General features: G+C 37.6%; 2 protein-coding genes across 6 annotated transcripts; both read left to right on the forward strand.

Annotated features, from left to right (window-relative positions):
• Nucleotides 1-6,453: 6,453 nt before the first annotated feature.
• Nucleotides 6,454-10,251, forward strand: serpine1 (serpin peptidase inhibitor, clade E (nexin, plasminogen activator inhibitor type 1), member 1). Of its 3 annotated transcripts, none has more exons than XM_027015599.2 (9): nucleotides 6,454-6,521; nucleotides 7,289-7,535; nucleotides 7,626-7,850; nucleotides 8,059-8,253; nucleotides 8,387-8,585; nucleotides 8,681-8,781; nucleotides 8,893-8,979; nucleotides 9,116-9,199; nucleotides 9,286-10,251. In XM_027015599.2, exons 2-9 carry the CDS (start codon nucleotides 7,295-7,297, stop codon nucleotides 9,330-9,332), a joined length of 1,179 nt encoding a protein of 392 aa, XP_026871400.2. In that variant the 5' UTR covers nucleotides 6,454-6,521; nucleotides 7,289-7,294; the 3' UTR covers nucleotides 9,333-10,251. The 3 variants fall into 3 exon arrangements, with proteins under 3 accessions (XP_026871400.2, XP_026871401.2, XP_026871399.2); XM_027015600.2 differs by having other exon boundaries at nucleotides 6,487-6,521; nucleotides 7,294-7,535; XM_027015598.2 differs by lacking the exon at nucleotides 6,454-6,521 and adding an exon at nucleotides 6,890-6,947.
• Nucleotides 10,252-10,929: 678 nt separating this feature from the next.
• ap1s1 (adaptor related protein complex 1 subunit sigma 1) lies at nucleotides 10,930-21,703 on the forward strand. 3 transcript variants are annotated; one of them, XM_027015627.2, is made up of 5 exons: nucleotides 10,930-11,097; nucleotides 16,804-16,982; nucleotides 18,808-18,916; nucleotides 19,361-19,498; nucleotides 19,625-21,703. In XM_027015627.2, the coding sequence occupies exons 1-5, from the start codon at nucleotides 11,095-11,097 to the stop codon at nucleotides 19,670-19,672; spliced, it is 477 nt and encodes a 158-aa protein (XP_026871428.1). In that variant the 5' UTR covers nucleotides 10,930-11,094; the 3' UTR covers nucleotides 19,673-21,703. The 3 variants fall into 3 exon arrangements, with proteins under 3 accessions (XP_026871428.1, XP_035375912.1, XP_026871429.1); XM_035520019.1 differs by lacking the exon at nucleotides 10,930-11,097 and adding an exon at nucleotides 14,605-14,640; XM_027015628.2 differs by lacking the exon at nucleotides 10,930-11,097 and adding an exon at nucleotides 14,744-14,767.
• Nucleotides 21,704-22,826: the final 1,123 nt, after the last annotated feature.

The raw sequence follows: 22,826 nt of genomic DNA on the forward strand, positions 1-22,826 counted from the left end.
TGAGTTAGACCATACATATATGTATTACATCTTGGAACGAGAGTATTGTATCCCTAACCCTGTTCTGTCATCAGCCTTTGCATTGTACTAATAAATGCAGTTGGCAGGATGACCCTAGATCCTAGAAACTTAACAATAGTCATCACCTGATGGAAAGTCAAAGGTCATATTATATTTGCATGGGGTTTCCTTTCTAAATAGATGATTTTTTTTAAGTGTTTCAGACTATAACAAAGGACATTCTTACTGTTGATAATAAAACACGCAGACACAAACACCATCATGTGAGTGACTCAGAAATACCAGCATGTCAGGAAAATACTGAGTCACACACACACACACACACACACACACTCCAAGTTTAAAAGATAAACCTCAATATTTGATCATTCTGATTTAGTTGATTGATTTAGTTTTTCACTAAATGTAAGATAGGAATGCTGTAATGGAATACCACCATTAAAATTTCACAGGGAAAAAATATTTTTACAAGTATTTTGTATATGGGTGTCTGGGACAAGGTGTGTATCTTTGCTGTCTCACTTATGTACATGTCTGGTCAACACAGAGCCAGGGTATGTTATGTAACTGTCTGTTTCCATGGAACTGTGATACACTACATGATGAAAATGCACAGTGAAACAGATATAGATGATTGACATTGAATCTGAAATAAAACAATGGTAAAAAAGGTCAAAGTGCAAATTTTTCAATCTATGTGCCATTCTAGCCATTCTTGGTTGCCTGTGTCCTTGGATTGCTTCAATAAAAGGTATATATTTTGTAAATCTTTACCTACTGCATCTGTAGTGATTGGTTAATTACAATGGACAATAAGTATATTGCATTGCATATTGCACTATTTATTGCCACAGGCTAAAATGTCAACATGTCTCTGTGTACTTGTACTAGAATGAACTTACAATGGCATCAAGCAGGACAAGTAGTCAGTACTGTAAATAAACTTAAAAATAAACCACTATGTAATTCTCTATTAAAATGACAACTGTTACACTCAAATACTGCAAGAATGTGAACACTATGATGTTTCTTACCTATATGAAGTTGCTTGCACTTTTTCTCCAGAACAAAATAGAAAAGGTTCTGGCTAGTTGCAACAGGTCCTTTGTGACTTTCACTTTACCTCATTCTCTTGCCACAGTGGCCACAGATAACCACAGGTTTGTTCACCGGAAAAGTGCTCCCATCTTTGAAACAACAAATTATTCTAGTTTACAGTTTAACAGCAAAAAATCTCAAGAGACCTATACATTTTCATTTTTAGATTTTAAAGTTTGGTTTTGATACTGAAATTTGTCCTATAAGTATATTGTGACTAAATTGTTTTCTGTTATTTTTGTATGTAGTAATAGACAGTTCATAACAATTGCAATAAATTGGGCTTAAGTTACAATTACCCAGAAATATCTCTTTAAGATGTTTGAGACTAAATATACTGATATACTGAAGTCTTTTGCCATGTTATGACTCTGCTGTGTTATGAAACCTTGAAGAAGGGCTATGCTCTGTCCTGTGGTCGTCAGTATTAGCAATGTGAATTTGTTTTTAAATAAATTACTTGTTGAGGCTGGAAAAGAGCAATCTATGAGTAATATTTCACATCTGGCCAGAGTTTACATCTAGTACACTTTCTCAAAATGTATGCTTTAAGATGTTGCTGTAATTAAATGTAGTTCTTAATATGTTATTCATGGAAAGAACATTATATTCACCTGAACTGAAGCAACAACCAGATCTATCTTTTTGAGAAAAAAAAGCAAAGAAAGCTTGTTCTTGTTGGATTTCCTCATGTGCGAAATGTGTGTGTCAAAACAATCCATTCTTGCTAGTCACCAGACACAATCTAGTTTCGAAAATTATTCCACACTTGCTATATACTTGTGTCTCGTAATTTCAAGTGAAGTGTAATGGTATGTGTTATAATGGAATGTGGTATAATATGTATTATCATGGTGTGGTGTAATATGGTATGTGGTATAATGTGTATTATAATGGTGTGTGGTATAATTGTATGGTATCATATGTGGTATAATATGTGGAATATGTTTTAGTTGAGTCTTCCGATTTTATCAAAGTTATGTTAGAAAGGTTAACTTTGAAATTTGTTTTGATACTTTACTTCTGATGGCAGAGAAACAGGAAATGTTTTTCCTCTGCCATGCTTACTCCCCATTGGTCACTTCCTGTGCCTATGCAGTTTGGCAACAATTTAATGTGTCAAATGTGATTAGACATTAAAAAAAATGGCAGAATCATTGTTCTACAATAGCATGTGGATTACTAAGGGCAGTACTGGAAACCTGAGCACTGAGGGCAGTGAACGTGCTCTATTTCTGAAAGATGGGGTTTGGAAATTTTGAGTAAATTCTTCTGTAACTTCAAATAACACCTTAACACCTTAAAAGTGTCTGTAGTACTAGCGTGAAATGAAACAAAATGACTTGACACTATAGTTGCACAGTTGTAGTGGCAAATGGTGCCTCTAGTGATCAAGTGATAATATTGTAAAATACCTTTTTATTAGGTTGTATGTGCACTAGATCTAATGAATAAATAGGTGAATTAAGTTACATATGTTCAAAGCCCAGCAAAAGTCTGGATTGTTTAAAATCCAGCAGACATTTTAGTTACTTCTTTGTGCTTGTTTAGCTATACATTCCAAAATGGCACAAGGATTAATGCATTCACCCTCAAACCAAGAAGACATAGACTAGCTACATTTACATTTATGGCATTTAGTTACTCTTATTCAGAGTGACTTACAAAAGTGTTTTAGTTGTCTAAAATTCGATGTATAAAAGAAAATGTAAGTGGTTCCTATTTTCATTTCTCCTTTAAGGTTGGTGTTGTATTGTGTTGCATTGTTCCCAGATGTGGAATTGCTCCCTGATATTTGTGGTTGGGGTCAGAGGGCACACAGAGGGCACACAGAGGGCACACAGAGGGCACACAGAGGGCACACACACTTTCCATTGAGTAAAGGAGGGAATTCCTGCACTTTCTCTCATACTGTCAAACACGCACACACCACTTCTGCTTTCTTTCTGCCCTTTTGCTTTTTGATTCCTTGATGCTCTGTCATTTGTTTGCTCATCCTTTCCTGACCAGGATAACGGGGGTTTTTTTGTTGTTGTTTTTGTGTGTGTGTGTGTGTGTGTGTGTGTGTGTGTAGATTGCCTTATAAGGTGAAGATAACCCACATTTTATCTTCTTTCAAAAGTATGTGTTCAGTCTGTATGAATGTCAAACTACACTCTTGTATGATTTGCATTCTTCTCCTCTCTCATTTTTCCCCAGGGTCTTTGCTCTTTCACCCCCACTCAACTTTCTCCAACATCTGGTGTCTTCTACTCACTGTTCTTGCATCTTATCATTCATTACTCACTGGGACCATAAACAATAAATGTTAAAATGGATGGTATGTCTTCCATGGCAACAAAAGAAAGCATCAATAGTATTGTCAGATGACATTCTGGTGACTTCCTATCTAAATGTTAAAATGCTCATTTGGAAATTAACGCATAATCGAATGCAGAGAAATCTCCTTCCTTCTCTAAAAGCAATCAGGTCTTATTATTTCCAGACGTTTTTTTTTTATTTGGCTAAGAGAGGACTGTTGCAGTACATTCTTTGATAGACAAAACCTCTCAGCTCATGGATGTCTTTTGGGACACAAAGATTATTTGCTTATGATACCATAGGCTATGATTTCATTCTTGACTGGATAGGAACCCATGTTATGGTTGATGTAGCTTGTCATATAGGGTTTCTTCAGTAACACTTTACTTACATAACTCATTCCTAGTGACTTAAAAAAAATACTTCATCTAGTATTCATTAAGAATTCATTAACTGTTTTTGCTTTACATGATAGTAATATGGAACAAAGTAATAAGTATTTTTTTTTAATTAATATTAACATAAAATTCATTTTGACTGAAAATAGTATTTGAATGTCTTAAATGAAATTCAGAAGTCTGCTCCCATTCAGTCTTAGATATTGAAATACTACATGACTAGGACTCAAGATAAAACAACATATTACAGTAATATAAAAGGCTCTGTGTTGTATGAACATTCATTGTGCAGCGTTTATATAAGATGAGAATGTGTTATATAGACACTTTTCATATAACGTGTCACCGTTCCTTCCATCTATAGCCTGGAGTTGTGGCTCAGCTCTTTGGGTAGAAATCAGGCCTTAGTTTCCAGCAACTGATTGAATACAGTCTTCAAGTACGTGTAGGGAGGAAACATATCAGTGTGTGTATATATATGTATATATTTAATATATACACTATATAGGGATATTAATAATATATTTGGAATTAGTTTTATGCACAGTGATGTTGAACAGACTGTGTGTTGGCATTAAACACTGTAAAACATTTGAAGCCCCTTGCCTGCCTCAGATATGTGTCAGCATGATGAAAGTAGAGGCATTGTGAAAGTTCTACATTGGCTAACCAGGGGAGATGAGGCAGGTTGCGAAGGCGAAGCGTATTTAAAACAAAACAATCCCAAATGTTTTTTAATGACAAAGAATGAAACCAAAACACAAAGAACACCATTAGCTTACAAACACAATAGATGGTTTCACATAATACAGCACAGTTAACACAAAAGGAGCATACACATCACTGGGTCAAACACTGACCAAGCACAACAGTCAAACAGGTCTTTAAATACACATACTAACAAGGATGATAACTAGGGACAGTTGTGACATGACCAATTATTGATGTAGGAGCGTGGTGATAGAGACACAGACACAAACACACACACACACACACACACACACACACACACACACACCACTCAAACACGAGGAGGAGTCTAGAAGGAGGTGCCATGCTGCGACACATTGTTTGAATGTTGCTTTGTTTTTCATCCAAAATGTGGTTTATGTTAATGGGGTTTCCAAACTGCCTTTGGATAGTTGCCCGTGGTTACAATGAGTACCCTTCCACCCAAAGAGAATTCACATATTCATGTGAATTAGGTGGGTGTTCCCACTGGGTTTTAGATATTGGTTCCAAATTTCCATTCCTTCATTCTCTCATGTGTAATGCAAAAGTTTTAGTGGGAATATGTGTGGAGTAATGATAAAAAGCTAAAATTAGCTAAATATCAGGAATGGGAAATGAATTATTAATTGACACAACCCATGTAGGCATTTTTAAAATTTAGCTTGTATAAAAAGCTTAGCTCTAAGATAAATCAGGTGGCAAAATTTGTGGTACATGCCTATAAATTTAAAAAAGAGCCAGCAAAATGGGAAAAAAAAAAACCCACAACAGAAAACAGAAGCAAACAATCAGAAATTACAAATATGGCCAAAATGTAATAGACCATGACATCATACTTCTATAATGTACCGAATTTTATTGCCTGTCTAGCTCGTCTTGCAGGGTTTGTCTGGTCCCTAAAAATCTACATACTTGACACACCTGTCAAGATTTTGAAACAAGTGACTTCAATGAAAGTATTAAAATTGTCCCGAACATCTGAACTTTCGTCCAATCAGGAGAAAAAGTTCTGTTTTCCTCTCCTCTCCACATCTCAGGGTACAGGTGTGCATATGTCACTGCCATATCATTATACCACACAAGCGTTTTTGCATTTTATATTACTCCCCCATGTTTTTCTCATCAGTCTGTCATGAGAACATTCTCAGTCATCTGTGAAACCCAGGGAGTGGAGGCCCCTACATGAGCATGTGTTGTGGATTGCTACCCCTTCAGCACCAAATATGGTGGTGGGATGTGTCACCAAAGAGCTTACCAGTCAGCATAGCTGATGTTCTTATGTTAAGGATTAGTTGCAGTTGCTCTGAATATGATCTTAGACCATGAGGAGACACAAAGGAATGGAATCATGCCAACAGCTGGCTTAGTCACAGTAATAAAGATGTATTAAAATGCACATAAGTTTACATCTCATCTTAAGTATATGTAGCATATGTGCTCTAACAGCTGTATGTAATTATGGAAGTGAATTAATTATCAAGTCAGCAGCACTCCAGATGCGAAGTAGATCATAGAACTCCTCAATTTTATTTAAAGAAATAATTTAATTGCTACTATTACTGTAATGTGTATCCTTTATATTCACATGTATTATTGGAATTGCCAGCTTTCACTAGTCTGGCTCAAAGATGTAAGAACTATGAATGAGCTATGTGTAATATAGTGAGAGGGAAAGAGTGAATGGGTTTGTAATTAAATTAAGAAACATTCTCAGAAGCTTCTACTTGCTGCCAGATCATGTCAGAATCTGCAGTTCACTTGTGTAAACATGACTCAGTTGTGTCTGTACTGTCTACAAAGGTTAGGGGGAGGGGAGGGGTGGCTGGAACAGCAGACAGCAGTGACATCATAACTTCCAGTGGCTTGAGAGGAGGGGCTGTGGGACCTTTAAATAGCAGCGAAACGCAGGGAGACTCTCAGACAGTACGAGGGAACACATCTACAAGCCTCAATCACTGAAAGAGCAATCAGGTAGGGATTGGTTTTTGCTTAATTTGTAGACATTGGTTATACTTGTTTTTGACATACTTGTGCTTTTTTGGAAAGCACTTCATACATCTTCTATTGCTGGTGTAATATGTCGCGTTTAAAGCATTAGTGTGTATTACTACCATTTGATTCTATAATATAATAGAACTTAGGTTGATAGTCCAGACCACTGTGTTCTAAGGGCTAGGTGGAAGTAATCAGCCAACTAAATGAACCACAAACTTTGTGTATAGCATTGGCACGGAGGTTCATAAAAAAAATGTGTTTTTTTTTTTTATTTTAAAAAAATGTTAAAGTAAGGCTATAGAAGATAACTGATTTCACACACTATTTTCTTATTTGTAAAGAAAGTGCATATAATTGGGCCAGTCTAAGAACAATCGTGAATAAACACAACACATGAAAAAGGTGAGTCAGAGTAAGCAAACAAACAGTTTGGCACGCAATTTAAACTTTAGGGTGTTGTAACTTGCACAGGAGAACACACCTCCTGAACACATACACTTGACTTGAGGTTTGGCCAAGAAGCGCTGGTTTTAATTGTTTTCATTTTGCCATAGAACTTAAACTGATAGAATAGATAATTCCATTAAGGGTTTCTAAAAGGCAAGATAAAGATTAATATGCTGGTTGTATCGGTGTCTTAAATATATCTTGGAGGCAGATTTTAAATAATATTTGTTTAATCATTTATTTAATTTACATGGACAATGAAAATACACTGACATTTCTTATTCTTCCGCTCCCAGTGCAGAATGCAGAGCCTATGCGTATTGCTGATTCTCACCTTTTACGGGTCAGCTCTGGGTCACTCCCTGCAAGAACATCAGACAGATTTTGGACTACAAGTGTTCTTGGAAGCTGCCCACTCCCATCCAGACCAGAACCTGGCCTTGTCTCCCTATGGCATCTCCTCCGTGCTGGGGATGGCTCAGCTGGGGGCCTATGGTAGCACACTGCAGACCCTGAAAGACCATATGGGCTACTCTCTGCAAGGTAACAACAGATTAACGGTACATACATATCACATTTGTGAAAGTTGACCATTGGATGGGTTTTCTCCAATAATGCCTTGCCTCCACACAGATCGTGGAATGCCACGAAAACAGAGGCTTCTCCAGAGAGAACTGCACAGTGAAAGGGGTGTAGAGGTCGCCAGTGGCGTGATGGTGGACAGAAAGGTGATCCTGGAGAAGCCCTTCCGGCGCAGCCTCACAAAAGCATTTCAGAGCATGCCTCACCAGGTAGACTTTGGCCAGCCAGAGACTGCCACACAGGTCATCAACTCCTGGATGTCTGACAGAACTGGAGGTGTGTTTGAGTGCGTGCATTTATTTGTAAGTGAAAGAAAGGTTAGAAAGTTGCCATTGAGTGACAAACTACCTTTGAATAATTCCCAGGATTCTCAAGCAATTATGGTTAGTGACTTAGTGCAGGAGTAAACTACATGCATGTAGTTTTTGGTAACCATTTCTACACTTGTCCTGAACTCTGTTCGGCCTCCTCCCTCTCTGCTCAGGCATGATCCCAAACTTTCTGCCATCTGGAGTGCTGAGTGAGCAAACACGTTTGGTGTTACTGAATGGCCTCCACTTCCACGGGCTCTGGAAAATGCCCTTTGACCCCAAGCTAACAGAAGAGATGCTTTTCTACCAAGCTAATGGTAGTGCTATATCAGTGCCAATGATGAGAACAACACAGAAATTCAACTATGGTAAATATGACCAACACAAGGACAGATGAATGCCTCATTGAAAAATGGCAAATAAGTGAATGACCTAGCTGTTTTTGAATTATGTAGTATACAGCATTTTGTTGAATACTGTTTTACATTTCTCTTCATCCAGGCGAGTTTATTACAGAAGACGGTGTTGATTATGATGTCATTGAGGTACCCTATGAGGGGGACTCGCTGAGCATGCTCCTGGTGTCATCATTTGAGAGGGACATGCCACTGTCTGCCCTGACCAAAGAGTTGAGTAGCAGCAAACTTCAAGAATGGAGAGAGCAGCTTAGGAACGTTAACCGACAACTGGTGCTACCCAGGTAAAAAAAAGGACTCCTTGACACAGCTATGGATTCTTTCATAGTCAGGGAGTTAGTGTGTCTAATGTAAGCATTTGTGTTAATGTTATATCCAGGTTTTCCATTGACACAGATATTGATCTTAAGTCCACGCTGAACAAAGTGGGTCTCGGCAACATATTCAACCCCACCAAGGCCGATTTCTCCCGCATTACTAGTAAGTATAGTAAAATGAAAAAGACAAAAGACCCGACTGGTTAAGGAGTTGGAGTGTAAACACAAAGAAAAAGCTATTATTATGTATCTAATGTGCAGTCTCCTTTTGTAGCTGAAGAACCATTGTGCATATCTAACGTCCTTCAGAGAGTAAAGATCAAGGTAAATGAAGAGGGAACCGAAGGCTCCTCAGCTACAGGTACAAACAAGACCCTTCTAAAATGATACTTTAAGGAGAAAACAAACAAACAAACAAACAAACAAACAAACAAACACCACACCATTGCATCAAAAATGAAATGGCACTTATGCTTGTCTGCATCATGTGTCTGTAGCTGCCATCATCTACTCTCGCATGGCTGTAGAGGACCACACTCTGGACCGTCCATTCCTCTTCCTTATCCAGCATAAGCCAACAGGTGTGTTTGTCAGATGGGTATTGTAGACAGACTCTTTGTTGGGAGTGCATTCACAGCTGTATTAACCTCCGTGTTTGATTCCACAGGCACTGTGCTTTTCATGGGTCAAGTCAACCAACCTCAGAGTCACTAGCATTCCACTGCCATATCTGAATTTAGATAAGAAGCTCAAAGAACAAGAACATTGGCAGTGTCTACTGTCAAACAGCATACTACTGAATCCATGCAGGTGTTGGCAAAAGAATTAGGCAACAACAGCCTGGAATGCAACCTAAGACCCTGCTAGAAAGTATAATTTGGATCTTAACATCAAAGCAAACAAGTCAGTATGTTTGCAGAAGCTGGCCTTCTCAATTAGGAATGTTCAAGCAATGTTGTGCTAGAGCTTATCTAATTTTCTAAAGAGTTAAGGCAAATGAAGGAAAACGCCACTATAGATTAAAAAGCAACAAATGTCTTGAAAATGTGGGATTAGAGATCACCTTTTATTACAAGCAGATTTGGAATGGTTTTAAAACGGAGTAATACCTGAAATTCACAAAGCATGGATGAGTAATTTTTGCCTTTTGAAATGATCTATAGTAATCATTTTGCCTATGTAATGACAAGGTGTATTAATTTTCATAGAGAATATTTTTGATATTTTTTTATTTTGCTGTTTATGCATAGGCTGATATTCATATTGTGTTAAAGATGTTTTAATATGTATATTTATTTCTTTCTGAATGCTTTCTTTACATGATGACGTATATGATGAAGATGACGTGTTTACACATGATATGTACATGTAAAACTTTCATGACCAAGAAACCTCATGTGCTGTAGTTGGAGGTTCATTTGCAACTAGCGACACCTGGTGTCCACAGATCCAGAGATTCATATCAATGTAGAACGGAGAATGAGGTCTATTGCTTTTTCCTCCCCCCCCCCCCATCGCATACAGCACAACCTCGCTCCATTAGCATAAGTAATGAAAACGCTTCTCTGCATCGTAAACCAAGATAAGATAAAATAAGAAAAACTATAAAAAGTCTCCTATTTGAAAACGAAAACTGTGTGGTCTTGCATGTCTTAGGATCGCAAATTTCTGTCGTGATATTCATTTCTGAGTTTACAAATGGGTGGAATTCAAAAATATGGGATATTAAGTCCCACTGTTGTTCACAACGTTCTGAGACAAATACCGCAAAAGACGTAGGTCAGATTAACGAATTTAAATCCCTTTTCCAAAAGGTTTCATCGAGGTCTTAAATGTATGCATGTCTGTCACTGAGAGCTTCTTACATAGGTCAGAACAGTCTTGTTAAATACTTATTCAGTACAGTTTCAGCGATACAATCTACAAAGACAGTTTGTAAACAGTATACTCTGCTATGAATATTATCATCGACATCTTTTAAAACTGCAGACCTGTCTAACAGTTGTAAAATCTTCCACCTCCGTTACCATGGAAACCAGAATCACCCCTCGTCTGTGTCATGGCAACCACTCTCGAACATCTCGTACTCTCACCACCGTATATCACAAGTACAATTTTTATACAAAGAACAGTACCAGTAAAATGTATATAAGCGCTGACGAGCATTTAAAGCAATAGTAAGCACACACGTAAACGGTAACACTCGTCTCTAAATTACAGAGCCATGACATTTTATTCATCCAAAAAAGGCTTTATGGCTGACACATAAGCCGGTCAATGCGCAATGCGCATGTACGCTGTAGGCGATGACGCTAGCTACCTGACTCCAGGCTGCCTCAGTGGGTCTTTCAAACCCACCGATCACCGATGGCTGAGACAGAAATAAGTAATTAGTATTTTGTGTTTCTGATTAAAAAGGTTTCTGTAACATACATATATAAATATATTCTGAGGACATTCTCGAGAAGCTGATAAAATGGTAAGTTACACTCCGCGTGCTTACCACCAAGCAAGACTGTCAGTGAAGCTAAATCAGTCCAAATAACTAGCCTAGCTAGTCCAAGAGAACCTTCAGCGTTACTTATACAAAACAAAAACATAACATTTTAGTTACTGTTAACCTATGGTTGCCGGTCTAAGTTGATTTGGCTAGCTAAGTATTTGGTCTTATAAATATGCAAGAAGTCAGTCGCTTGATACCCTCCTATGTGTCTATATCAGAAAACCTGTAGCTAGCTAGCTTGCTAAAGCCCTTGACTCAGATAGCATAAGATAGCTAGCTAACTAGTTAACTCGTTGAAACGAGTTAGATAGCCAACTAGTTTTAGCCCATTTCAATTGCAGCCTTTTGGTATCAACAAGTCGTAATTAACTTGTAATCATTTTATTTGCGTCTTCTAGGTACTTTATATGTGGTCTTGGGTATTTAGGATCGAGAGACCGGAAATGAGTTTCCTGTTCAACCTGTGATAAAAAGGTGTCTCTTATGCTAGCTAGGTTAGCTAACCTAGATACGTGGTTCGGAGAATTTGCATTCACTTTCAAGGCAGCAGTTCCTTTTTAAATGACATTTTGGTAAAATGTTTGTTAAAACAGTAGTAGTAACTTGATACCGCATGGTTGATTGTGGCCACAGTATCTCTAGGTTAGTGTTTCTTCCAAGTGAGCCGTGAATAGCAATAATGTGTATAGAAATATAAGAGCACGATTGCACAGTTGACAAAATGATGGCCGCTTATTCGAGATAATGTTATTAGCTAATACTAATGATAATACATTGGTACATAAGACGTGAGTACATTGCCGTTATAACACTCCATCTAGCTCTGGTTACCTGTGAGTTCCTGTAATTTCTCAGGACCTTCACAAACGATTAATATGTCAGCTGGCCAGTCCACTCGCGGCAAACGATGGAATTAATTGCACGCATAAGCAGAGTATGCGAAGCATACCATTAGACTCGCTTGATTTTGATTATAGATTTACTAGAAGTTAGGGTATCTGTTGCAAATTTGTAGCATTTTATACAGTAACTTCTGTCACTCGTTAGGGTAAATGTGCCCTTTCAGCCCATTGTTTTTCCAGATATTTTATATGCCTGATTAATGGGTGTAAGACATGTTTAAAGTAAAACATTAGACTAATTGCTCGTTGGAAAATTCATATGCTGTGACACTTCTTAAAAATGAACCATTAAAATGTACAAACAGTATGACAATGTATTTGTATGACATTCCTGTGCCATTTTTAAATCAGAAAAGGTTTGTTTGAAAAGTTATGTATTTGAAGTTGCCTTAAGTTTTGCTTCTAGAAACTGATGAAATTTATCATCAAGTTCAGTGTAGACCCTCAAATTACTCAATTTTAGGCAGGTCCTTTAATTTCTGCTTCACAGATCTAAAAGATGTGTAGGTCAAGTTTTTTAAGCACTTGTAATTAATTGAGCTCAGAGCAGTGCAAGCTAGTAACCTATAGTTGGTTAGGTCTGTTGCTGTATTGGCTTCACATCCTACCTGAAGACATCTGTAAACATTTCTCTTTAATGAACAATGTGTGAGCTGAGAAGTACAGTCCTCCCTGCTTCATTACAGCTCTTGCTCAGGTTTGATCATTTTTCCATGGCTTTTCACATTCAGAGTGGTCTCCCAACAGTGAAAACAGAAGACACATTTACTTAAATAGAATTTGGTGTATTTTATGAATGAATTAATGAAGTTCTATTTATATAGCACCTTACATGGAACCAAAAGTCACTTTACTATTAACACACTTTTACATCCAGTTACACACCAGTGAAGTGGCAGCCAGTTGTGCACAGCATTTTCTCAGTGATTTATTTACTCATTGGTATTGTGTGTTTATTGATGCATCCATTTTATGTTGCATTTGTTTCTCTTTTTACCACTGCACAAAAATATTCCTTAGAGAAGTTGAATTACAAATCCCACATCAAAAATTCACTGAATAGGTTTATTATAGATTAATAATAGAAATATAGGTTTATTGCAAAGATTATTTGCTGTAGAGGTGGGCTAACAGAAGCCCAGTTGTAGAGCATTAGGACAAGAATGCACAAAATTAGTAGCTATTGCTCACAATTATACACAGAGATGTGAGTGAGGAAGAGGATTCAACAGTGGTGGCACTGAATTCAGATCTGACGGTTCTTAATTGGGTCACAGGACCACAGATTGGATACATTACATGATTTAGTGCCCCAAAAAAAAAGAAAAAAAAAGAAGTTACAACAGTTATACATTCTAAATCTTAAAAAGGGGGCTTCTATGCCCTTTAGAAATTAAATCTGGAATAATATGTGCTCTGTTGACTACAGTATATATTCAGAAGCAGAAAACTTTGTCCTTCACACGAGTGTCTAAGTCTGGCCACATGCATCACACACACACACACACACACACACACACAGTGACGGACGTGTACACACACACACACACACAAACAAATAAATAAATATTACTAATCATATTTTTAAAAGGCAGTTTACATGGGCTTAAAGGGTGTACTTACCATACATTGTGATTAGTTGTAGGAGCCATTATTTGGTTGCATATTCCTTTTCACAAATGGCCATTTGTTGGAGACTGACCTATCAGAAGCATCCCAGTACTTTCTCTATAAATTAAGATCTAAAACTGTTTATAAATTGGTCAACCACAGAAACCATGATATAATAATCCAATACACTCAGAAACATTAGACAGACAAACTGAATGAACATAGAAGGTTTATATACAGAGACACAATAGGATAATGAGATACAGGTGAGACTAATAATCTGATGACTGGGAACAAATGGGGTTTGTGGGTAACGTAGTCTTTGGAAGTCTGTGTCCTTGTGGCAGACATGACAAAAGGACTCAGTAATTATTCTCAGCTAGACTCATTCTTCCATTGTTTAGCTATAACAAGTGGTTCCAGCATGATGATAATGTATGTTTTATAAGTTTTATGAGCTATAAAAGTTAGTTTTATAACCTATACATTTGCAGTTTTGTGATCATTGATAGGGACTTGCAAGGATGTGGCATGGTAGATGTTCTGGAATGCATCTCAGATGTGCTGGGAGATATTAATTGGAATATAGGTGCACAACAAGATGAAAATACAACTTTTGAGGATTCTCTCATAAGAAATTATGCAAAATAGAGAAAATGGGTGAGGAAAGATAAAGATATTGGTCGTGGTGTGCATGCAGACTGTGATATGACAATTTAGGATCACTTATTTAAGAGTGTTTCACAGTACAGTGCCAGTTATGTGTAGACTTCCTGTATTTCATAAATTCCACCAGCAAGGAAGTATTGCTCAAGTAGATAAGCTTTTTTACATGTGTTAGTGGTTTGTGTACCCTTTAGAACTAAATTTCTACCACAAGAAGTTGGAAAGCATTTTCTTCGTGTCATGAAGTTCTATGAGCACTTATGTTAATATTACAAATTATGTTTTTTTAAGTATGTTATTTTGAGCCAGATGATTGCACCATGGATGAGAAATAATAGAGGTACTATGTGGCCCTCTGTTCAGACAGCGTTGTATGTTGTAGACTGCTCCTTTTGCAACAACATAAGATCTCTCTCCCTCTTTTTGTGAAACTAGACATACAAAAACAGCAGGGAACATTCATCTCTGTAAGTAAAATGACTAGATTAGCTGTAAAGTGTGGTCTGGCTGTGTTTTCACTATAGATTTTGTGTTTGTTGTATTAACAGTATCTGTCCAGCTGGTGCTCTGCTGATGTTTTGCCTTTGCATGTGATCTCAAATATTAACCACTGCTAGGAAGGAGTGATTATTGATCGCAGTCAGTTCTCAACCCTATTGTGCACTGTATATCATCTTTCCTGATCTGCATGGATTCCTACTTGTGATTTGTCCATGTTTATGTGTGTCTTTTTTGAGCTAAAATGATAGCAACTTAATAATGACTTGGACATATAAATATGAAATAAGCACAAGCACACTTTTCCTGTCTGATCTGGCACAGATGAACAGAAGGTAGCTCTTCCCTCTTATGAGAGTGCTATTTTTGTCCATGGCCTCAATTAATCTTTCTCTCCCATGCCTCATCATGCCAACCTAGGAAATCAAGGTAATGCCAGTACAAGATAATTGATTCAGATCAATATATTGGTATCATTGATATTCAGTGCAGATCTAAAAATGCATGAATTAGCACTGAGGAGTGGACATGGTTGTGTGTATTTTGGACAATGTATTGAAGTACTATCAGTCTAAGTGAAAACAGGTCAGTATTGGTGAAGCCCAGTGACAAAGACGCGTCTTGAAGGCAATAACCTTGAAGTCACTAACTATTGTGCCTTGAAAGGGTTTCCAAGCTCTCAAAGAGTCTTGCACAACCTTAAGTTGTTCTGAGTGTTCTGATATTAATGTTTGTAGACAGCTGTATACAGTGCAACAGAATATGTACTGTGAATTATTCTGGGAGACAAATGATTAGTGAATCAAGCCTTGGGTGTGCGTTATGATGCCATGGCATAAAAAACCTAGGTGCAAAACCCCGGGGAGGTACATACTTGTTGCCACATTTTTATATATATATATATATATATATATACACACACATACATATATATATATATATATATATATATATATATATATATATATATATATATATATATATACACACACATACATATATATATATATATATATATATATATTTTTTTTTTTTTAGATGCTTTTTTTTTTTTGCTGACATGCATCGGTAGACACGTTAAAATGGCGATTGTTTTCATTAGCCAAATTATTCATATTGATGCCCTGTAATAGTACTTATTGAGTAAAATGTCACTATTTTTTGTTTTACTGTACATGCTTAGTACTGGACTGTGCTTCTTGCCATCTCCTTGCCAAACACCCTTAGTGAGAAACATACTTTGACAAAAAAAAATGTTACTGCCACGGTCAGGGCTCTGACCTGAAATGTGTTGTGTGTATGTGTTTCCATTTGTAGTCACTTTCTAGTGCCCCTTTTATTTGTACAGCAGGCAAACCTCTACAGCCTTGCCTACTAGTTAAGACAAGCTGTGAGATGGGGTGGGTGCAGTGAAGAATGGGGTATGTAGGCCAGGGCTATGGGGAACAAGGCAGTGGTCTGCCACTTTCTCCTTAAATATTTAATAGATATGAAATCTATATGCCCAGCTAATACGCTAACTTTAAAATAAGAAAATGTTGAATGATGTAGAAAGCAGACTTCTGTTTGTAACAGTCAAAGCTGACTCTTTTTAAACTGAGCAGGATTTCTTTAAAAGCATAGTCAAAGTAAATTTATTTGATGTTTTGAATTCAAGTTTACACTGCAGAAAATGTTTAAGTATGTGCCACAAAGTTATAAATGATTAAAATAGAATTTAAATGGCTGATTTTAGTTATCATATATACATCTAAAAAAAGTGAAATGTGCTAAGTGATTTTAAAACCTCCGTCATTGTCATTCTTGACATGGTTTGTCATTGGAACGATCTTACATAAGTCAACTTAACTATGCTTATGGAAGAATAGCCTGTTAGCACGGGCTATAGTTTATGCTTTGTCTGCCCGGCTCCACAGAGAGTTTGCAGTTATGCACAGCTCCTAAAATGGTGTTAATGATCAGACCCACTTTGTGTGTGTGTGTGTGTGTGTGGGGGTGTGTGTAGATGCGTTTTATGCTGCTGTTTAGCCGGCAGGGGAAGCTGCGGTTGCAGAAATGGTACACGGCCACAGCTGAGCGTGATAAGAAGAAAATGGTGCGGGAGCTCATGCAGGTGGTACTGGCCAGAAAACCCAAAATGTGCAGCTTCCTGGAGTGGCGAGACCTAAAGATAGTCTACAAAAGGTGAGTTGACATCAAAAGTGTATTGTTGACCTGGATAGTCGATGAAGCAAAGAAGCCCATTCATTCATTCTTATTCCCATATTCCTTATTGTAGCACTGTTTAAAGTGGATTTGAATGGATCATTTGCATAGTTAAATTGCACAAAATAAATTACTGGGTGTATCTATATACTAACTACTGAATTTATCAAGGGGAAAAAAAATATGTAGTAGGGTATATAGTTTTGTCACATTTTATAAGTCACAGAAGATGCACAAAATATTTATTTACAAACATGTTATTGGCAGTCATACCAAGATTCTAATAAAAGTTAGCTAAAAAGACTGTTGCACACACAACAGTCAAGGTGTTTGTGAGGAAAGTCACCAGATGCATATGCTCATATGTGCATCCTGTACACACACATACCCGTGCTAGTTTCAGATCTTGCCATAAAGGTTGACTAAACGCTGGTTGTGATAACTGGTAAATGTAGAGCAGGCAGATGTGTGTCCTACCATATTGTGTATTACACACATATTCTGAAGCTTTTTGCAAACAGTAATCTTTCAGCACATAACTGTTTGCACTGTGTATACTGCTGCTAAGCTCCATGACAGGAGCTGACCTTACATGTCAGATATCGACATATCAGGTTGTTGCAAGTGATGACTCCCTCTGTACGTCAGTACAATCATGTGAAGTAGCTCATAGCTATCCTGACCCCTCGATTCTGCAGCTTCTGCTCTGTTTCGCTGACCTTGCTGCAGTAAGTCAATCTCATAGTTTGTTTATCGTGTGTAACTGAGGCAAGCACATAGACAATCCCCATGAACACCCCCCCCCAATAGCTCTAGTCTCTTGCGCTGTGACAGGATACATGATGTTCCGCTTGATAGGAATAGTGTGGGGGTGTGTTCAAATGTGTGTGTGTGTGTTTGACCACAAGGTGGCTCTTACAGAAAAGGCATCTCAGCGTACATTACAAACCCATGCATTAATGTGATTTGTGCTTCAGATGTGCTATACTGAAGCACGTTGCACATCACATGTAACAGACACCCACTGAATTAGAAACATCTACCTTAAAGCTACACACACTGGCCTCTGTATTAGTTACACCTATATAGCAGCATTTTATAGGTAATGGGTTATATTTCCACACTGCCCATCTGCCACACACATTTTGTCTGCATTTTTCAGTTTCTGACCACCTGACCACTGTAGACCAGATATTATTTGACTAGTAGACCATTATCAACACAGCAGTGACACTGACATAGTAGTCGATGTTGCACTCATAGACGTGTATCTGACACAGCAGTGTTGCTAAAGTTCTTGCACACATCCATGCCATTGTTGAGTTGAGAGTGATCTGCTAACCAAAAATATCCAGCCAATAGCAACACTGTGGAAATTCACCACCGATGAAACTCTAGATGACATACATGGACACAGAAAGACTATAGACTAACAGTAAAACTATAAAGTAGGTGTACTTAATGAAGCAGTCAGAAGGTACATATAATATTAATTGTACATTGCAGAAAAATGTTCGATGCACACAGAGATGGTGCAGCATCATTGTTTGGATGGGTTGGACCCATTGTTTCTGCCTCTTCATCCTACTGTTATCAGCATTCTCCATGTTTGCTGTCCAGTTATATAACACCTCTGCATACTGACATTCATGTATTCTATATTTGTGTATGCATGTCTGTTGATGCTTGTGAGGGTGCTTGTGTGAGTGTGTGCCTGTGCAGTAAAGCTAATAACATATGAGTAACATTGGATTAGTTAGCCACTGCCAAATTTGTTCGTGTGTGTGCGTATGCTCATGCGTAGGTATGCCAGTCTGTATTTCTGCTGTGCAGTTGAAGAGCAGGACAATGAGCTGATTACCCTGGAGGTCATCCATCGCTTTGTGGAGCTGCTGGATAAGTACTTTGGCAGTGTGAGCAACTCCTTGACTTTCATCTGGGCTTTCTCTTGCTCTCTTGGCTTCTTACTCTCTCCTATCCTTTCTATTTTTGCTGGTTTCCCCCCTCCCCCATATTTGTCTTCCTAACCTCCACATAACTCTCTGAGGCTCTCATATTCATGTTTGAGGACTTTCTTATCTCCAGCCTCTTCCCAGAATTGTTTCTGTTGTTCATGTTTCTCTGAAGCGTTTTCCCCTAAACCATGAGCAAATGTCTCAAATACTAATAATTATTTGTTGTACTTTTTCCCATCTATTCTATCCTGTGTAATGTACTGATTTTTTTTAAACATATATTGCCTGGTTGCCCTCAAGCCCAATAGTAATATTCTGCTAACAGTGTTTTGGACTCTTGACATGGCTAATGTCACTAATGATTCCTTTGTCTGCTACCCCATTTGTGTTTGACTCCTCTAGGTGTGTGAGCTCGACATCATTTTTAATTTTGAGAAAGCTTACTTTATCTTGGATGAATTTCTGATGGGAGGAGAAATACAGGACACTTCCAAAAAGAGTGTACTCAAGGCTATTGAACAGGCTGATCTGCTGCAAGAGGTGCGTGTTTGCGACAGTTTAAATTGGTGTCCTTGCGCAGTACATTTTTCTATGCCCACAACTAATAAATGTGAGCGTGTCTCATCTGTAATCTGTGTTTGCCTTTCTTCTGCTTGCCTTTCTCAGGAGGACGAGTCTCCTAGGAGTGTACTGGAGGAGATGGGCCTGGCTTAGAGTCCCCTCAGCCTTAGGAGGGACAGCTTTAGGTACTACTGTTCCATGTGGTTATGAGAAGAGCTTTTGAGGGGGGAGTTTGGGGAGAGAAGGTTATGAATGGGAGGAGGAAAGACACAACAGGACAACAGGGATGGATCAAGAGCATATATACAACTCTGATACTACTGAGTTCAGCGTGCGATTGTAATTATGTTTCTTCAGCCCCTATTTTTGTTTTCTTTGTCTTCAGGACAGCTGTGTCTAGCCAGAATCCATCCAATCTTATGACACACTATACAAAGAATATTACATTTACTCTCTTAAAACTGACTCACAGGCATTTATTTGTAATATGTTAAAAGATCATCAAGGCTTATTGCGCTAACAGAGTGAGATGGTTGTACAATCTCAGCTTTTTGTCTGTGAGGTTATTATTCGTGCAACCCCCAATTTTATATATTCATAAATACTTTTGACCATTTTTGCTGCTCAGGAAAGATTTACAGTGACCATTCATGCATGTCTATTTTTAAATGTGATGCAAAGTTTAAGTGGATAACCTTTCAGGTTTGAAATGCTTACTATTTTAGTGTAGGGACCACACAGTGAATCTGTGTATGTGTGTGTATATATGTGTGTGTGTGTGTGTTTATAGTGAGTGGGAGGAGTTCCTGTGCTCATAGATTTGTGCTTGCACAGTTGCACAAAAGCAGTTTTCCACATGAGCCAGATTTAAAAATAAAGTTTGATGTGTGTTCCACACCTAGGAAATAGAAGAGGAATATCGAATAGGCTATTAAATATCAATAGAATATTGAATAGACTGTTGCATATGGTCTATTCAATCTGTTTTAGTTCTATGAACCACTTCTGCGAAAGTCTCAGAAAGTCTGAATGCGTGCGTATCTTAATATAAAACAAGGCAAAAAAATAAATCCCACACACAAAATGTCACTGAATCCCATTCCTGTTTTGTTTCTGTCTACTTCCTTCTTTCCAAAGAGATGTTTCTGACTGTAAATGTGTAGTCAAGGAATAAAAAGGGAATAATATTTGAATAACTCGTTGTAAAACAAAGAAAAAGTGCTTTGACATCGTGTGACCTAGTTTGGATAAAAAGTTGGGGGTTTTTTAAAAAAAGAAAAGCTTTTTCAAGTGTGTAAAATAAAGGAATGTTTTGAGAAGGGTTTTTTATACAAAACAATTGAATCAATATGTGTCAAATCACAGAAGTTCAGTACCAGCTGTTCCATGTGTTGCATTGAGAGAAAGCATGGTTTTAAAGGGGAGATTAGAACTCTGTTAGAATGTTAATTAGATGCAAAGATAAACGCATAGATGTTCAGAGCATTATTTCTTATAATTTTATAACTAATAATTTTAGAAATGGGGAAAGATATGTCATAGTTCTATCTGGATAAATAGTGAATCCAAAACACCTAAAACACCGATAAATGTCTGAATCTCATTTTTAGCCTTTACGTGTTTGATCATTCAGGCAACCTTTGCTGAGAATAAAGGTGGGGGTCATCATAAATATAAACATCTATGAATTCAGTAGCTAGTGTCTTACAAGACAGCTTGCTGCTGTGACGAATGACATCTTTGCCCCAAGATATAACTTGGAACCATACTGTGTACTGAAATATTTTTGTTTGTTTGTCTGATTCCTCTGTCACCTTTAGTTAATGGAGGTTAAAATTCCTTTCATATTTGAGTCTCTGGAAAAGTCAGGGAAAAATAGTGGCATTGGATGTTACAAATGTGTTATATTCTTTGTATCCAGTGCCATTTGACCAGTACAATAAAAATAAAATACAATTCTTGAACCGCTAGTTTTGATTTGTTTTCCATTCTGACACAGCGGTTTCAAGATATTTGTGAGAAGGTGCTGAACCCAGGTCTCTTCAGGTGATTTGACATGGAATGACTCAATTAAGTAACCCAACATGAGGGCATGTCTACCTGTCGAATAGCTGTTAGGTAATCAAATCAGAGCGTGTGTGAATGTAATTTTATAATGAAATAAAAAGCCAATTTCATTGTAAATTTGGATTTGTATGGAACATTTCTTCCCCCTGGAGTTTTTTTTTTTCTTACTGTTATTGAATTGCTAACACATCTTGTAACAATTGGGCTGTTAGCATATCATTTGCATCTTCAGAAAGAATAATGACAGCTACATTATGGGAAAATGCTTCTTTGGTTTGCACGTGTGGAGCAGAGATGTGCACACACACAGAGTGAGAGGTAGCGACAGAGAAAACGCGAGAGTGAGAGAGACGGAGCATGTAAGTGGATGAGTCACCCGTCTTTTGTCACAGTGGTGCAGTGAAACTGACTGCACCACCAGAACACGAAAGTCTTAAGAATAAGGCAAAAAAAGAGAGTAGGCAAAAGATAAGACTTTCAGATGAACATGAACACACAAAATACACTGATGTGCTTTGTGTCAGTCCAAGAAGTGCAGTCTGTTCGTGTTATAATCTTATTGTGTCAGTGTACCTGATATTTTTCCCTCTAATGCACTCCCTCTCTCCCCCTCTCATACTCTGTGTGTTTTTCTCTTTATTTTTCCATACTTTTAAGAGTTAATATTTCGGTTAAGTCTTTACTTGCTTCATTTATACTTTGTATTATAAAGAGTCAGCTTCTGTTAATCTTTTTTGACTTTAGCTTTTAAAAACTAGTCTTTCGGAACAGTCTTCGGGCTCACGCATCAGGCTGGGCTACATCAAATCACGGGACGCAATCCACAAGTTGACCCTGTGCTAAAAGGAGTATTTTTATCGTCGCTATCTTTAACATATTGATCTTTGTAATGGTTAGAATTAGAATAGCCACATACCTTCTAAGTAACTAAGTAACCAAGTTGTGGCTTTTAAACGGGACTCTGTATGAAGTCATCTTTCACTTGTAGCTTTTTAAGAAGTTAACTCTGAAGGAAGTAGACAAAATTATGTTAAGAACTTAACATGGGTTTAGGTATTATATCAAAACTTAAAGTGGGTTTAACTATTCCAGCAAAACCTCTAAAGCTGAACAGTAATCATGAGGGCCAGCATTTCAGGTAACTTTTAAGATACTGTGAATTTCCATATTCCTCTCAGGTGCACTGAGTGAATCACCATGCATAGCCTTCTTGGTCATTGCATCAAATCAACTTTTAGCA

This window comes from Electrophorus electricus, chromosome 19 (assembly GCF_013358815.1).
Source record: "Electrophorus electricus isolate fEleEle1 chromosome 19, fEleEle1.pri, whole genome shotgun sequence".
Classification (NCBI taxonomy): Eukaryota; Metazoa; Chordata; class Actinopteri; order Gymnotiformes; family Gymnotidae; genus Electrophorus; species Electrophorus electricus.

Bases quoted from the DNA above. Each gene is read 5' to 3' on its own strand.
- serpine1 (XM_027015598.2), top strand. The intron at 7,851-8,058 runs GTGTGTTTGAGT...CTCTCTGCTCAG, and splicing joins GATGTCTGACAGAACTGGAG to GCATGATCCCAAACTTTCTG. The intron at 9,200-9,285 runs GTGTGTTTGTCA...TTGATTCCACAG, and splicing joins TATCCAGCATAAGCCAACAG to GCACTGTGCTTTTCATGGGT.
- ap1s1 (XM_027015627.2), top strand. The intron at 18,917-19,360 runs GTGAGCAACTCC...TGACTCCTCTAG, and splicing joins TGGATAAGTACTTTGGCAGT to GTGTGTGAGCTCGACATCAT. The intron at 19,499-19,624 runs GTGCGTGTTTGC...TGCCTTTCTCAG, and splicing joins AGGCTGATCTGCTGCAAGAG to GAGGACGAGTCTCCTAGGAG.